Here is an 18090-nt window from a genome sequence, read left to right on the forward strand (position 1 = left end):
GCAAAACCTGGAAGTGGTTCATCTAGATGTGTTGGAGAAAGGCTTACCTGCGACTCTCTGTAAAGTGTGAGCAGCAGGTAATTATATTGATGTTCTATTTTAATTACCTAGCTTCATGAGAACAGTTACTCCCCAACACTCCTGGTTGCTTTATGTACTTTAAAGGTCTTATTGTGTTGACCAGTGTAGGTCTATAACTTCAATTCACTTTTTAGAAACAGATGCTTCTTCTTTACAGCTCCTTAAAACCAATTCATCATAATTATGATATTTTTAGAACACTACCAGGAAAAGTTCAAATGTAGGATGGTGAAAGAGGTTATTCGGATCCTGTTGGTACTGTCAATGTGATTGTAGATATTTGAAGGAAACTACACCATACATCTTAACTATTTCAAATTGTACTTTTATTTGGTTTCAAAACTCAGTCTGAATGTTTGAGGTTCAAGTCAAAAGACAGCAGCTTCAAAAGTTCCCCCAAGAAATATATTTGTGTTATACAAAGCTGGTATTAGGATCATTACATACAGTAAGTGTTCAATTAAACAACCACAGTACAGAGGAAGCTCACTTGATTAACCACACAACTATAAAGTACAGAAACATTTGTTTGTTCCACATTTCCTTGTTTAAAATGGTCTCTCCCATAGAAAAGCCCAAATACAAACTGTGATCATGTCTTAGTGTTAATGTGTCTTTAAGGCAGGGACAATACAACTTTATATGTTGCATTGCTTTACAAAAAACATTACTGAAGAGGTAAAGGAATAAATAAACTGTACACATCACAGTTTTCTACAGGGAAGGACATTCACCACTTAAGAGGAAGACAAGAAAAACTGATTCGTAATACATGTTCCAAAAAGGGCAGGAATCAAACCCATACATCTATTTGTATTGCTCAAAATTAAATTATATGAAGTTATCAAAAGGACTCATGGTCATGCCAGCCTTCTGTTGTTCAGATAAGGCAGGGCTGTTAGTTGTTGTTGGGTTGATTTGGAAAAGTGTGACAATTACAGGGAACACATTAACAGCAATTATATCAAAGAGTGTGAAGTAAACCATCCCAGTTTGGTCCAGGGAAAAACATTCACCACTTGAGAGGAAGACAACAAATCCTGAATCATAAACCGATTAAATGTTTTGATATTGCTCAAAATTAAGTTAAATTAAGTTACACAAAATTAAGTTATAGAAAGAAGTTGGGTTTGTTTCAGCCCTTTTGTTGTTTGGATAAGCAAACTTATGTCTGAGGTGTTTCTAGTCCAGCGGGCTCTGGAAGATGAGTCTGATGCAGCCGGCCTCCCCGCTGAGCGCCTCGATGCAGAACGGACAGGCAGAGTTGAAGGTGTGTGTGCCGTGCGGCAGCGGGATCTGGCTCCAGTACGCCGCCGTCTTCTCCGAGCAGACGTGGCCGCAGGGGACAAAGGTGTGTGTGGGCGGCTCTGCGTCCACGTAGAAGCCCGCCTCGCAGCCCAGCCACAGCGGCTTGTAGGGGCCCCTCGTCCGGCACATGGGGCACTCCCTCTCCTGGCACTCGGCCTCCACTTCAGGGTTGCGGCGGCCCCCCCAGCCGTGGTAGCCGTGCACGTGTCCGCAGCGCAGGTAGGCCCACGGCTGCTTCTCGTCCGGCACGTCTTTGCGGCGCATGCTGGGGAAGGCGAGCGTGTTGAAGCCCACAGGGCACTGCGGCCGCCCAGCGTTCAGCTCCTGCCGCAGGGCCTCCAGGTGTTTGACGGTGGGCGCGTGAGCCAGGCCCTCCGCCGTGCGCCACAGCAGGGTAGCCCCGCACAGGTCCACCAGGGACCCGTCCACCAGCTCGTTAGACTCAGGCTCCATCTGGAGGAGAGAGGAGCAGAGATAGGACAATGTGACGCTGAATCCTGTTGGACTGTCTTTTATAAGACAGGTAATATAAGAGATATGAAACATGACGAGACAAGTTATGCTACAATACGATGCCATATGACACGATAACTGTCACTAGAGAAAGTGTGGAGTGGTTTTCTGCCTCTTAAACGTCTTCCTGAAGGTAATTGTTTATTATTTAGTTTAATTATGTTAAATAAAAGTTATTTTAAGATGTGAAGAGACGGATATTCTGTCTTTTATACTGATCTCATTGCTGCACATTTACACCAGAGTCAAATGTGTATGACCACTTTAACTTTATTTATCAATGGTGGTCGAGGAGACTCAATGATCCTTCCTCTGGTGCATTTCTAATGGTCAACAGATGGTGGCAGTAATGTGCGCAGAAAGATATCAATGCTGGGGCAGGATGAATTGTTTGTTAGAAACACTGAATGTTTAAAACGTTGAATTATTTGTTTACATTAATGCAGGGATTCCCAAAGTGTGGTGCGTGCACGAGTGTGGTGCGTGCAGGAACAATAAACATTTCCTTTGTAATCCCTTTTACTTTAAATCAAAAAACTATAATTTATTAGTTTTTGATAGAAACGTAGAAGAAGACAGCGGCGGTCTTCTTCTACGTTTCACTGTAGGCTAGGATATATGCGCGCCAACTCGTTTCATTCATTCTTTCAAATATGACTAACTGGCTGAAATCAGGGAAACTGTCAAGTGGAACGTCTCATGACAAAGTTGTTAGTCATGAAGGAGGAGAGGGACCAAGAGAGAGTGAGGATTTGGAGGCAACAGAGACGGAGAGAATAGGAAGGAGTCTGAGAGAATAAAATGAGGGGGAGTCAGGAAATGATCGATCCTCGTTATTATTCATTGTCTCTGTTTCTGAGCCCATGCTCTTTAAAGTTGTGGATCGTTGCAATTTTTCTTTGTTGCATTATATTGAAACTTTGTTGATGTTGTTATCGTCATGCGTGTTCTGGTTATTTGCACATGATTAAACATGAGTCTTTATATGGCGATAAAACAAAGCTTTGTTGCGGTTTTTTTTTTGGGGGGTGCGTCAACCCGGTTGGGACGTAGAAGGGGGTGCGCCGCAAAAAAAGTTTGGGAAACGCTGCTTTAATGAAACAATCTACAGCTCCCATGCAGAGCCGGGATCACCCACCATCTTGCCCCTCTGCTGGGAGGACCTGGTCTCCCTCAGAGTGAACACGTTTCCACAGACGGAGATTTCCCTCCACAGGCCGGGTTTGGAGCCCTGGATGAAGCCTTGTCGGGGGTGCATCACCAGAACCCCGTTGGTGGTCAGTCCGTCCATCTGCCCGTCCTGCATTCTCCACTTTGCTGCTTTCTCCTGAGGAAAGGGTCAAGAATGTGTTGAAAATGTGTCTACAAGCACCGATGTAGTTCCTATAAAAATGTCAGCTAAATAAAATGGAATTCTATTTTTCTGCAGCCTACCCCGAGGAAGATGTTCTTGGAGGTGTCGAATCCGGCGGCGTAGATGCGTGCGGTGTACGGAGGGTTTCTCTGGCAGATGATGCGGCAGGCGAAGCGGGAGATGGTGCTCTGAACCGTCTGACCGTCGACGTGGATCTGACTCCCGGGCAGCGTGTCCGTCACCACGAAGTCAATGGGAGTCTCTGTGGAGCGACCAATCTGTGATGAAGCAGAGACAGAGTTCATGGTACTGAAAAGTGTGTGTACATGGTAATGCCTCCAAGTAGTAAAAGTGCACCGCCCTCAATGAGAGTTAAATGTCTCTGGATCCCTTACAGTAAAAATGGCGGTGAAATGCGGCGGTTGTAACAAAAAGAGGGATATATTCCTCTGACATCATGCCTTACTTTAGTGGATAATCACATATACTGGGTATGAAGTTAATCTACAGATGCTCCGGTTCTGCAGATGTCAGTTATTGAGCTACAACAAATATTAAAATGTTGCTGTAAAGTTGAGGAAGGGTTAGCTTAGCTGACACAGTATAAACAGGCAATAAACTACAACTCCAAACTGTTCATTTACCACAACTACAAGAGGAACATAAAGTAGTGTAAGCGATAAGCTGCAGACTGACAGAAGGACTGACACACACACACACACACACACACACACACACAGACACACACACACACACCCAACCCTAGAGTTGAGTGTTTTTCTGGATTTGATTGAAGCTGTGTTGATTCCCATTCCAGTTTCTAATTCCTCAAATGTGGTTCCTCACTTGAAGTTTCGAGTTTCTTTTTTGGGTTTAGGAAATTCCGCCAAGTGCCAAAAATTGTGCAAGTTCCAAAAATCATGGTGATAAAAGTCCAGGATATATTACTCACAAATAAATATTTAAAAAATCCCATTGTTAGAGATTTTAGAGAATAGAGATAAAAGACGTATAATTATTATCTAAATGTAATAAAAGTGAGAAAAGGCATAAAGTTTGACAAAAATTAACCATAAAAAGTTGGATCTGATCTGTGTATCTGCAGGAACATCAGGTAGAGTCAGTCGAAAGCTACAGACCTGGAACATGTCCGTGCTGCTGTCCTGAGTGTACTCCACCACCACCGTCTGGGCCCGGGACAGAGTGTAGGAGATACTGTGCTGCTCCTTGTTGCTCACAGCCTGCAGACACACAAGAAATGTACTTTCAAAACAGATTCAACACATGACAAACACAGCGGTTATTCTTCAATAATAGCATATCTTATAAATGATGCAGTTCTTCTGCAAAAGATTACAAAAAGAGCTAAATTCCTAATAGTATTGTTTATCCTGATTATACTACAAAAACAGAATCTGTTATTTCAATGTGTTATGGTCTATGCTTAAGGATTACTAGTTTAGGAGAGATACAAACTCATTATAGTGACTAAACTCCCAATGAGTAGAGTATCCTCAGAGGCTTAACTTGGCTCATCACTTTGACGCATTTCAAGTAAAAGAGTTCGTACTGAAGTTACGATGTTTAATGACAGAAGTAAACAACACAAACAAACAGCAAGTGTCCCTGTCTTTGTCATACAAATTCCCTGCAAACAAGTAGGTGGACTAAATACCAATAAACCACACCCATGGGACATTCCCTGGAAGTTATAATTAAATATGAATGTGTGCAAAAGAAAAACAAATTCCAAGAATGGAAATATAATATCCGACAGCCAGAATTCACACTATGTTCTTTTGTGCACCTGTAAAGGTTTCCCCTTCTGCGCTGCATGTTAGATGTCCTGATGTTCTCTACCTGTGTTTTAAAGCGCTCACCTTGGCAGCCTGAGGCGTGCATGAGGAGTGCACGGTGCTCGGTTTCACGCCGTTGGCCTTGTTCCTGCGACACAGAGAGAAGCGACTTTTCCTCCTCCCCTTGTCACCGTTTGGCAGAGAGCCATTACACCTGAACACAACATGGGAACCGTCTTATTACAATCACACAAGATCTGCACTGATTACCTGAATAACAGCTTTATATATTTGAGAGATCATCACTCTGTATAAAGACCCTAAAGTTAAACATGTAAAAGCACATATTGAGATTGTTGAATCTACTAAAAAGCTCAATCCTGGTTTATAATGCACTCCAGTGAAACAGGCTGACAGTGCAGGGATCCATACAGCTGTATTTCAGTTCTGCAGACGATAATACAGACGCTAACAAAAGGTCTGAACCACAGGCGCTCCGAGTGTCCGCAGAGAAAGGCCTTCTGTCAGGAAGTCTGCAGCCTCCTTCACTGTGGGGGGGTTTCTACACATTAAGCTGGAGTTATGCTGACAGCAAACAATACATCTATCCATCAGAGGAGGGATAAAGTCATTGTTTTGCAAATCACAGAGTAATTATCAAATCCTCAAGCCAAGAACAACAAGACTGAGACGTTGTGTCCAAAACAAGTCACTAAGTTCTTCACTGAATTTAAATGTATAGAAATATTACAGATTACATTTATTTGTTCCATGATTCCTTTCTGTTCTCCTTTCTCTGTTATATCTGTTGCTAAAGATATTGAGATTATTTAATCCTTTTATTTCTACTAAAACTAACTACTCATAGTTCCTCCTTCTTACTTTCCTATCTCTGTACCAGCTCTATAATGAAGATACAACATATAAAGACAGAGGCTTAACCTCTTGAAAGGTACATGTTTTACATTTTTATTAAAGTTCTATTCCCCTTTCTTATTTTCTTTTTGCTAAGCTAGACACCTTCTACATGATTCAGGTCAAACAGGCAGATTTCCCAAACATTATTTCCCAGCTTTCACTGGAGACAGGAAGCCTAGTGGGGGGAGAGAAAGCTAAAGAGCAATATCCGTTTTAGCCCATATTTAAAAAGCAGGATGCGGCGGTAAAGTGGTTATCCATTCACCCATCAGGACGCTGGGTTAATACAACTTCGAATGAACTACATTTATCTGCAAAACGTCTTTTTTTTTGCACGTTATTGTCAAAAAGAAGACTGTGAAAGCGATGAAGCTGTTGGAGGTTTAATTAAGAGTGTTTGTCTGGAGGTTATCTCCAGAGCCAGCCTGAGGTCAGATAAACATTTGAGTTCAGTTAAAAGTGGAGCCATTCTTCCAGGGGATAATGCAAACTTCCTTTGTTTCAGATAAAGTGCAACCACCTCCTTTTCTTAGACACACTCAGACCCCCTCCAGGCTGCTCTGTGGCTCCACTGCATGACACACAGACTATATGGCTCTTTAAAATGAAACCCTGGGACTGGTGTAATTGTCAGTTACACGGTCTGGCAGACTGTTTGCTTCCACATGTGGACACTATGATACGAAAGCAAACAAAAGGTCTGAAACCACAGCAGCCCCAGCTCTCCTGACGTCTCCGTCTTGTGAATTGCTGCCTGAAAAGTAAGAACCAGATCTTTAAACAGAAGCTGTTCTTCCATAATACAACGCTCAGCAGTAAAGGTCACATTGTTGAAGGCTAAAACAAGCAGGACCTGAACAGCTCCGTGTCGATGATGCAGGCGCTTCAAACCGCAGCTGCGAACGCTGCTCAGTGCACTTCTTACCCCAGAACAATGAGCTCTCCATATTTCACCGGTCCTTTGGTGGAGGCCGTGGAGGAGGAGATGTTTTCCTGACCGATTGAAAACATCTGTGCAGCCTTCAGGGGGCGGGGGAGGAAGGGTGAGGAAGGGCGAGGATGTTCCCAGTGTCACCCTCAGAGCGTCTCCATCAGCGGCGCTACACACATCACCTGCAGACAGAAGAAGAGGTTCTTTTTAATATAACGTTCTTCTTTTCGGAGTAGGCATCATTTGGGATACTGCATTAGAACTTTTTAGACACACACAGGCTTCAACAGAACTCCACTCATGTGTTACTACAAAACAACCATTACACGGGGGATCTGGACCCCAGCACCATGTGTTCATAGAGCCTCAAAAACATCAAATATCTGGTCAGATTGACAGATTTGATCAGATACTTCCACGTTTAAATAGCAATTTAAGAACTTCTTATGACGGTATGTCAAAAAAACAACTTAAATATAAGACCTTTGACTTCTTTTGTTGAACCCAAAATGAGTTGTGCAGTACTTCTCAAAGTGCTCACCGGAGATGTTTCACCTAAGATGTAAAAACCCTATTCAGACATTCATACAGACAAACAACACTATTGATTTCATGCTACAACAAAGCCATACTGTCTCTGTAGTGTGATCTGGACCCCAGCAAAACAAGTTCTTTGTGCCTGATTTTAAAACCACCACATATCTAGACAGATTTACACATTTTAGCACTTAATTACTCAATCAAAAGCGGTTTCATACAGGAAAGGCTATTCATTTCAGCTCGAATCACATGTGGAGCGTAAGATCTTTGGCTCCTTTGAATGAAAAAGGCGCTTTGTAGAAAACCATGTCTATAATTCTTGAAGTACTTGTTAAGATAAAGTTGAACTTCACGGAGAAAGCTTCACTTTGTATATATTTAAAAAACTTTGAGACATTCATGCAAACACACAGGCTCCAACACAACATCATTCATTGGTTCCTACAATACCCCCACTCAGTCTTTGTGCGGGGGTCCGTGCTGCAGACAAAGTATGAATTCTCTGCAGAGCACTGAGCGGCGTTGTTAGGGTGTGTGTTCATGACGGGGTGAGTCACACAGCATCACACACGGACTGATGTTATAAGCCTTTGTGCCGTGAAGGAAAACAAGCCGAGTGTCACTCAGAAGCACAACTGGGATGTCCACAGGCCGAAGAGGACACGTCACGAAGAAACCCGCGACTAATTCACGCTGTGAGGACGAATTATAAGCTCTAATGTTAGAAACCAAAGAGGGTCAGACTCAGATACATTCACCGTCTTATATTCTGGTGTTGACGAGTTTCTAAAAGATTCTAAAAGCTTGGACCCCCCTGCGTTAGAGGGTCATAATACTCAACAGGTGGAAATCCTCGCTCTTTTACATCAAAACATGTTCATTCCAATGTCACCTAGGTAGCAGATTTCAAAGGATTACACCCAGGAAACTCCCTTTTGAATATCAATCACAGACCCAATGTTACCTTAAATTAATCGCATGTCTCTAAGGTCAACGAAGAATTTGGTTTATGAATTCTCCCACAAATTGTCGTATTTATTTACTTATGGACTCACTACATCCCAGACAGATGATTTCACTCAAACTATGCTATTCAAATCACTTCCACTTCAACTCAGATTTGCATAGGTGCTCTACAAAGTGTTTAAATCAGGGGTGTCCAAACAGGAGAGCTGGGCCACTTCTAGACGTGAATATCGCCTCATAAGTTAAGTTATGAGTTAGCAAAACAAATCAAATGTAGGAGAATAATGTGCAATACTTTCAAATGGTTTAAGAAAAAAACAGCCTTACATCCCGTCTGTCTTTAGGGTTTCATTTATTTAGGTGGCAGCTCATTCCTTAAAACAGAAGCCTCAGATTGCTGATAATAAGAGTAAATATGAAGGTTACATTTCAAGCTCGTTATGGAAAGAAGTTATTGGGTTTTTTCCTTATCAACTACGATTTGTTACAAAATGTTTTACATTTTTGAAATGTATTTGAACATTTGGCTCATTAATATATTTGAGAAATACAATATCTGATAAGCAGAAGTTTAATTTGTGGGCCTTATTCCATTATACTTTTAGAGTTTGCAGAGGGCCGATTCAAAATGGCCTGCGGGCCGTAGTTTGGACACCCCTGGTTTAAATAGTAGGAGCTTCTATCCATCCAAAGGCTTTATTCGTTTGAGGCATTTTATTCAAGAAAGACCTCTAAAAAGACTAATGAAGAAGAGTTATGCCCACACCTCTGACTTTGATTTATCTACACCACTACAAAAGACCGTATTTTGGGGAATATTAGGATTAAATTATGGAGGACATTAGCTGCATTACCCAGATAGTCATTCTGCTGTTTAAAGGAACATGCAAATCTGCTTGTCCTGTTCAGCAAGAAGCATTTCACTGATCACATTTCTGTGTAAAGACGTTGTATTTTTACCTCACGACATAAAAATATCAACCGTCTAACCAAACTTGTGCTGCATGTTTATTATTTAGTTGCTGTTTGTGTTACTCATGTATGATAACCACTGATGAACACTGAAAAACAAAACCAGTCTACAGGATGTTTCTTATCTCAAAATAATCTCCCACCAAAAACACAGACGATGATTTTCACCATCGAAACACAGCTTAAAGACCCTTCTTACATGAAAAAGATAAGGTTAAATACGGATTCAAACTGAATGCCGAGGATGAAGTAGGTTAGTTAAAGGTTGAGGTTAAAGATGGGAGATTACAGATGCTGGATCCTGGTTGATATTAAAGAGTCATCGAGGGAGAGCATCTGCAACTCCTGTTGACCTTTCGAGCACGTGATTATCATCTCTGCAGACCTTTATCGATACAATTTCTGTAAATTTCCTCAAAGGTTTGACATTTATTTAGCCTAATACCATGCAGCCTTTTCTACAACACCCCCGCTCATACAGTCCCCACATCCAGGAACAAGGCTCAACTCTGAGGCAGTTTTAAGGCTGTTAACAGACACTTGAGATTAGAATTACAAACGCAAAACAACAGGAAATCCCAAAAGTTTAGGGTTTGGTTTGATGATAATCATTATTCTGCATTACCGTGTGCTGAGAAAAACATTGCTATTAACTATTGGCTTCAATTAACCTTAAGGACACATTTTACCCAGAAACCTTCAATCATCAGGTTTCATGTGACAGCTAAATGCTTTAAAGGACAAATTCTGCTCATTTCCAGGTTCATATTTGTAATTAATGCCTCTACTGGGACATGTCTCCATGCTTTAAGGTTCAAAAACCTCTTTATTGTTCTCATACTTCCTGTGCTGCAGCTCCTCTTTTCACCCTCTGTCTGAAACCAGAGCCCAGTCTGCTCTGATTGGTTAGCTGGTCGGCTCTGTTGTGATTGGTCACCCGCTTTCAGATGTCCCGCCCCTTAGCCTATCACGTACAATGTGTTGGAGCACTAGCCACTACAAGGGAAAGTGTAACATTGTGATGTCAGTTTCACTGAATGTAAACAGGAACTTAGTTTGTTTACAGATGATTGTTTAGATCCTCACAAGGTAGCTGAACTAGTCACAAGATCTGATGCGACAGGATGTGTCTACTGTAACTAAACAACAACGTAGAAAACTGTGGAGGAAGACCATCTCCTAAATATGAAGAGCTAATTTTAAGCTAACAAAAAGACAACGATTCATAGTTTTAGGTGACCACTATAAATCCCATTAATTCTGTCCCACTGGATCCTCAAGTTAAGGCCCTAAAAAACGTATTACACCACAAGTTAGGTTAGAAAAAGATGATGCTCAGCTAGCTTTGCATTTCCACCCCTTCAGTGTATGTCTGTGTTATACTACATTACATGGCAAGAGGAAGCGACCGAACCACTGACCCTTTAATAGAAGCCCCTTTCCCCCGGAGCAACAGCCACCCATATCAGTGGTTGTATTGTATATTTAGTCTAAGGGTAGATCAGAGGGTGGTTTTATTTTTTGTCTGTGACACAACATGTGGCTAACCTCTGACCAGACTGTAGTGCAGTGCTGTTATAGACGGATGCTTCCCAGCTCCTCTAGCCCATTTCCTGAGGGGGAAACCCTGCAGCCCGGTTGGGAATCTGTGGGGCTCAGCGGGTGAAAGAGGTTTATAGATCATGAGAAGAGAGCCTCAGCCCTCCATCATGAACTTATGAATACAGCCAGTGAACAGCCGAGGGACAGAGAGCCATTCAGCGTCTGAAACTGGACACCAGATAAAGAGGACGACTTCTAAAGTGACTTCACTCCTCAGCAACAACCGCTCTTTGTGCGTTCCTTTTCCTCTCGTGATGAAGACCCAAGGTCTCCCCCCAGTCCGACATGGAGGTGAATCACCCGTCGCTGTTCAAAGCTGATTATATCCCTCAGTGTGACTCAGATCTCCTGGTTTCTGTTACACAATACAAGGAGCTCCACACAACCTAGCTTTTGATTTATCATCATAGCCACAACAATTATTATTCCCGTTTGCAATTTTAATCTTAGATCTAAGGCTCCATCTAAAAATATTCACTATGGAAAACACGTGATAAAAAAACCAACTCAAAGATCAAATATAACAAACATTTAATAAATCAAATCAAATGAATGTGTGATAATGTTTGCAGATGTAACTGATAACTGTGTGTTTCAGAAAACAGCTTTTTTTATCATTTATTTTTATTTGTTTCATGTTATTATTCATTTAAAAAATTATATCTTAGACATAAAATAACACCAAGAGTAAAAATATGGGGACAAAATATAAGAAACAGGCCGTGGAGCAGCTGGCTGGGGCACCTGCACCGTATGCCGGCGACCCGGGTTCGATTCCCGACTCGTGGTCCTTTCCGGATCCCACCCCGACTCTCTCTCCCACTTTCCTGTCACTCTCCACTGTCCTATCCGATTAAAGGCAAAAAGCCCCCAAAAAATATATTAAAAATAAATAAATAAAATAAATATAAGAAACATTTATTAAATCAAATATATTTGTGGTAGAAATTATATTTGCACATGTAAATAATAACTGCATCTGTGTGTTTATGTTGTTGACTTCAATACACTGTGCCAACATGTTTTTTAACCTTTGTTTAATGTCATTATATTAAATAATATAAGGTTTATAACAAATATCATTTATTTGTTATGGTTTTGAATTCAATATGAGCGCTTACATAAATGTTCACGTTCTTAATAATATGAATATGTTTAAGTTATTTATGTAATTATTGGTTTACTTTATTTCCATTGTCGTAATGACAGTCTGTAGTTTAGTTGATGACTTTATTTGTCGAGGACAGTGCATATTAATAATCTGAAAACCTGAGCGAGCCAGAGAGGGTTATTTCTGTCCGTATACTCTAGTAGCAATAGTTAGGGCTTGTACATTTGAAAAAAAACACATATCAACAATAGCATGACAACAAACAACAACACTAAAGACTTCCCAAACACTTCACAACTCTCACTGCAACAGAGAAAATAAGGGAAAGTGAAAGTATGAGCTGGACTTTATGTGAATATAATTCTTAATATGTTCAAGGACCTTTGACAGCTCAGCACGCAGATGCAGGATGGTGGTGAATATTGAGAATGATTGATTAAGCGAGGAAAGGTAAACAGGTAAACAACAAGTCCCCCTCTCACCACTTGAGGCCTGCACCACGAGGGGGGAATAAGTGGGTCAAACCGCCATCTTTGTTTGGCCTTATCTCACACAGAGCTCGCTCACCATGGTAACCTAACCTATGCTCCGGTTACCTTCAGAGGATAAGTTAACACCTGAACCAGTCCAACTGACGCAATGACCTCACTCTTAATACACAGCTCTAATCACACAGGATCTGGATACTTTACTGACCATAAACAACCGATGCCTCTCAGATATCTGTTCCAGATTTTCCATTTGTAGGTTTTGAAACAAGTGTTCTTACAAACAAAGGGATCGTTTACACTAAATAACTGATGTTGATTAAAGCTGCATTTGGATTGTCATGATTCAACCCTTCCCAACACCTCCAGATTACTGAGATGCTTTTACTCGTTTACTCCCTCACTGCAGCTCAACACGACATGACCTTTGTGATAATATGAGGCCCTGTTATTCTCTTTCAAGTATGAACCTGAAAATGTGCATAAAAGAGCCCCTTTAATTCCCCTGTTATAAAACAAAAGCTAACACACCTGATCAGATCGTTCTCTGTCAGATAAACTAAACATGCTGGTGATTTATTTGTGTATAAACCAGTAAATCACACACTTTATTAAATAATTCCAATACTAACTAACCTCCAATCTACCAAACACACACAGCAGCTTCTCACTGCGAGGGCATCGCCAGCCGCATGTGTTTTCACACCTGCCCTGAAGTGGAAACCCCCACCTGCCAACACACACACACGCACACACAACTAACCCAGTTAACCATGACAATACACACAGATAAAGTCTGTGGCTGTGAAGTGTCTGGGAGCAGCCCATCAAATTGTCTGCATCACAGGGTGTGTGTGTGTGTGTGTGTGTGTGTGTGTGTGTGTGTGTGTGTGTGTGTGTGTGTGTGTTGGTTGGAGGGACAATACAATCAGTGTGCACTAATAATTCAATTAAGAGCAGATTAGGGCAATAGTCTGGTCCCGTTACTGCTCCGTGTAAACAGCTTAAACGTATTATTTCACGTGAGTAATGATCTGAATTAGTACACATCTAACCAGATTAACCAAGCCGGGTTACTCATCAATCTTTGAACTAAAGCAAGAGACGTAATGCGGCACTTTGGCGATTAAAAGAAAGATGAATATCATAATAAAATCATCATAATTAAATCAAAAGGGTTGGAAACTAACTTTGTGGTCCACCTGCCACAACTCTACCATCCAAATTGATCAACATGGGGGTTTTTTTTTGGACTGTTGAAGGAGGTTTCTAGCAGCCACCTGCACATTTCATCATCCAATTTCTATTAGTCGCTATTTTTATCCCTGATTTGGTTCTACACTATGTTGTAAAATGGCCAAACATAGCAGGCATACTGAACATTGTTATCCCTAAATAATCACAAAAGGTCTTCTTTAGGATAGGCAAATGTTTGACTGACACTTAGCAGCTTCCAGTGAAATCATATTGTGATATTATGAGTTATTTGACTAGTATTTTGACACATTTTTGCTGCTAAAATGAAAGATCTTTGGTCACACTATGCATAACTGTAACACACTGTTCATTGCTTTTAAAATGTGGTTCATCTTTCTACACAGACTCCTTCAATAAATGGTGTAAGCCACTGAAACCTTGATGCATCTCATATTGTGATCATTTTCTCTTAGAAGATGATGTCCTTAACGAAGGGGACATCATATATAAAAGCTTTGAAGTGGATCAACAGTTCCTTTGTGTCTAGAAACGTAATGTTATATTTAATACAGTTAGCTGTTGTGGGGTTTGAACAGGCAAGACAGCCCACCTCCTAATGTAAAAAACTGCAGTGAACTATATATTCATATTGTAATTGATCTCACCCATATCACCCAGCTCTAGGTCAAAGATGACTGACAGCTTGAACTGGGAGCCTCCCCTTCATGTCCGCCTCCGCTTTAATCCACTCAGACCGAACTTTCTCCAGGTTTTAGGTCAACATGTGCGTGTGGAGAAGGGGTTGACATGTCTATACGCTTTTAAAATGAGTGGACAGTTGCACAAAAAAAGGGCCAACTTTCAAGTTTTAAAGGGGGAACAATAGCAGCGTCTGTGGGGACAGATGCTCTGGTGGGACGGTGCATGCTAATCAGTTTGTGAGGCTGCAACAAAAGAGGCCAGCTGGGCTGCACAGAACGGGGCCGAGCGGCCTGACAACCACAACCGCTGCTGGAGCTGTGAAAGGACCACAGACTACACACAAAGAAAAACTATAAATACACTTCTATATGTGTATAAAAAACCTTCTGAATTATTTACCCTCTAAACTTGAACCAAATAAAGAAACACTGCAGACTTTTTGAGAATACTCTACAGTGGTGGAACAAGTATTCAGAGTCTATATCGAAGTGAAAACACTCTACAAGTCACAGTGTTGCATTCAAACCCTTCCTTAAGTCGAAGTCTCAGTTGTTATTATTAGCTAAATGTACTTTACATATTAAAAAGTAGCAGTACTCCTTTTGCAAATGTTCCCACAGTCAGTTGTAATATTATATCTCTGATAAAGCTGATCTAAAAGGGGTTAACAATGTTGATATAGCTTGAGAAAAAAATGACTCATCCCTTAGTTTTTTAAGAACATGGAACATTCATCAATATCAAATATAACTTAAGCTGTCAGACAAGTAAAGATGAGTAAAAAGTACAATATTTCCCCATTAAATTCAGTTTAAAGTTGCATAAAAGATAAAGTAAAGTATAGCTTCCTCTTGAACACTTGAGTAAATGTACCAGTGGTGTAAAGTAACTAAGTACATTTACTCAGGGACACGTTCTTCAGTACAACTTTGAGAGACGTGTCGTTTACTTGAGTATTTAGATGTTGTGTTACTCTGTACTTTTACTTCTGTACAATTATTTACTCCCTTTAGTTACTTTACAGATTTGGATTACTGATGGTAAATATAATCTCCCTTAAATCAGACTTTAGTTCACCTGCAGTAAATCCAGCAGCTACCCTGCAGTATACAAAGCCATTCAAACTAGCTGCACCTTTACCAGCTCTGAGAACACTTTAATGATCAATCATTATAAAACATATCAGAGATATTATTCTGAAATGGACCAATCAGACAATGACTACTTTTACTGTCGCTACTTTAAGTACATTTAGAGGAGAGTACTTTCTACTTTCACTGGAGGAACATTTAGAATACTTTTACTGTGACAGAGTATTCCTACACTCTGGTACTTCTACTTTACTCAAGTACAAGACCTGAGTACTTCTACTTTACTCAAGTACAAGATCTGAGTACTTCTACTTTACTCAAGTACAAGATCTGAGTACTTCTACTTTTACTCAAGAACAAGATCTGAGTACTTCTACGTTTACACCTGTACAAGATCTGAGTACTTCTACTCAAGTACAAGATCTGAGTACTTCTACTTTTACTCAAGAACAAGATCTGAGTATTTCTACTTTAACTCAAGAACAAGATCTGAGTAATTCTACTTTTACTCAAGAACAAGATCTGAGTACTTCTACTTTTACTCAAGAACAAGATCTGAGTACTTCTACTTTTACTCAAGTACAAGATCTGAGTACTTCTACTTTTACACCTGTACAAGATCTGAGAGTACTTCTACTTTAACTCAAGTACAAGATCTGAGTACTTCTACTTTTACTCAAGTACAAGATCTGAGTACTTCTACTTTAACTCAAGTACAAGATCTGAGTACTTCTACTTTTACACCTGTACTAGATCTGAGTACTTCTACTCAAGTACAAGATCTGAGTACTTCTTCCACCTCTAGTTAAGATCCAACACTGTACACTACATACACACAGTAGGAGCAGAGTACCTGGACTATAGAACAACAGCATCATGGTGTATTTCTAAAACAAACGTTACTGGCCATTTCTAACTTGTATATGTATAGGTATTGTTTCAGTAACTTGATTGTGTAAAGTAACGTAGGCTTGAACAGAAAAGTAGTGGAGTAAAAACTACAATATGTCCCTTTAAATTGTCGTGGCACTTTAAGAAAATACTTAAGAAGTACTTCTAATGTGTACTCGAGTAAATGTACGTAGTTATTTTCCACTAACTGAAGTTGGTAACGTTGATAAAAATGAAGATAAACACACACCAAACTTACCAAAGTTACGATCGTCCTAAAGCCGTTTCATCACCGGGATGTTTCCGTTCCGGTTACCGACGGTGTTACCTCCTTCTGAGGGGGAAACCGAGTGAGCTGGTTGCAAGTGTTCCGGTAGTTCGATAGTTTTATTGGCAGCGGACTCCTTCACACGAACAGAGAGAGGTCTGACTCTCCACTGACATCAACTGCTCTGCATGGAACAGTCAAAGTCAACACTACCTACTTCCGGTAGGCATTTCAAAATAAAGCTAGTCAATCCTGGACATGCATTAAAAGGTCATTTCATGAGAAAGGTAATGAAGACTCACAATACTGAAACTAAACTGCTTAAAGCATTAAAACGTTTATGGTAACGCAGCTTTAAATTAGTGCAATCATTGTAAAGATATTCTAGCCGATATTCTATGTGTTATATATATTATATTATATTGTATTGTCAGAGGTGTAAAGTGTAAATTGTCATTTTTAGTGATGTGTAGCCAAAAAGTAAGACTCATTTCAGTGTTTTTCTATCTCTGTTCTGGCCATAGAGGCTTATCTTTAGTGAAATCCCCTGCAAATACCAAAACTAGTGAGAACACATTGAAATGGGGTGGGAAAATGTCTCTTGGCAAGTTTAATTTTACCAGTGCAGACTATTTTCTGGTCTTGTAAATCTACGTCTGCTCAAAAAGCTTTGTGTCAAACATACAGGACATTAAATCAATCGTTTATCAAGAATAAATACTGCTGCAAATCCATTAATGTAACATAAGCTTTGTTGCTGTCCCAATAATTATGGTATTTTCTGAAATACGCTGAACTTGTTGGATCATGATGAACATACCGGTACACTTTTACTCGTACTCACATATTATTCATTCTTTATTAGGATCCCCATTAGCACTAGCATAAGCGTTGGCTATTTGTCCTGGGTCCTCACACACACACAAAACAAACATTAAACAAAACTAAAAGCAAAATAGAACAACTCATTTCATCCTATGAACAATGGCATACGAAGTGAAACAAAAATGCTCATCACATTTTAGCCATCATCACAAGGCCAAACCACAGGCACAGCTACATTTTACTCTGTAATGCTCATATGTTTTAGCAACCTAAATATTGTCTTACACACACCTGCAGTGTGCAAACATGTCGAGCAGGACTAACCAGAAGGGCTGTACAATTACTAAAGTCTTAACTCCCGAGAATGATTCACATCCTTGACACTGACATGTTATGACACTGAGTCACTTTCTTAATGTTCTTGTATCAGATACAGTCGACTTGAAGGACAGTATAAAATACTGCAGGGTAGTTCATGTTTGCCTTTTCCCCCACCAACTTTTCACTTAAAGGGGTCAAAAGAGAAATGAAAGGTA

At 40.4% G+C, this 18090-nt stretch overlaps 1 protein-coding gene across 1 annotated transcript; it reads right to left on the minus strand.

Annotated features, from left to right (window-relative positions):
* Positions 1-389: 389 nt before the first annotated feature.
* Positions 390-16912, minus strand: LOC134865105 (E3 ubiquitin-protein ligase pellino homolog 1-like). Its single transcript, XM_063884514.1, has 7 exons — positions 16721-16912; positions 6896-7083; positions 5137-5266; positions 4396-4497; positions 3337-3534; positions 3041-3229; positions 390-1842 (listed from the first exon to the last, which is right to left on the minus strand). Exons 2-7 carry the CDS (start codon positions 6979-6981, stop codon positions 1264-1266), a joined length of 1284 nt encoding a protein of 427 aa, XP_063740584.1. The 5' UTR covers positions 6982-7083; positions 16721-16912; the 3' UTR covers positions 390-1263.
* Between the last annotated feature and the right edge of the window lie 1178 nt (positions 16913-18090).

The sequence above is a fragment of the Eleginops maclovinus genome, chromosome 5 (genome assembly GCF_036324505.1).
Source record: "Eleginops maclovinus isolate JMC-PN-2008 ecotype Puerto Natales chromosome 5, JC_Emac_rtc_rv5, whole genome shotgun sequence".
Classification (NCBI taxonomy): domain Eukaryota; kingdom Metazoa; phylum Chordata; class Actinopteri; order Perciformes; family Eleginopidae; genus Eleginops; species Eleginops maclovinus.

Excerpts from the sequence above, each read along its gene's own strand:
- LOC134865105 (XM_063884514.1), bottom strand. The coding sequence starts at position 6,981 with ATGTTTTCAATCGGTCAGGAAAACATCTCCTCCTCCACGGCCTCCACC. Across the intron at positions 3,535-4,395 it reads GCAGCACGGACATGTTCCAG|ATTGGTCGCTCCACAGAGAC; the intron begins GTCTGTAGCTTT and ends GCTTCATCACAG. Across the intron at positions 1,843-3,040 it reads CCCAGCAGAGGGGCAAGATG|ATGGAGCCTGAGTCTAACGA; the intron begins GTGGGTGATCCC and ends TCTCTCCTCCAG.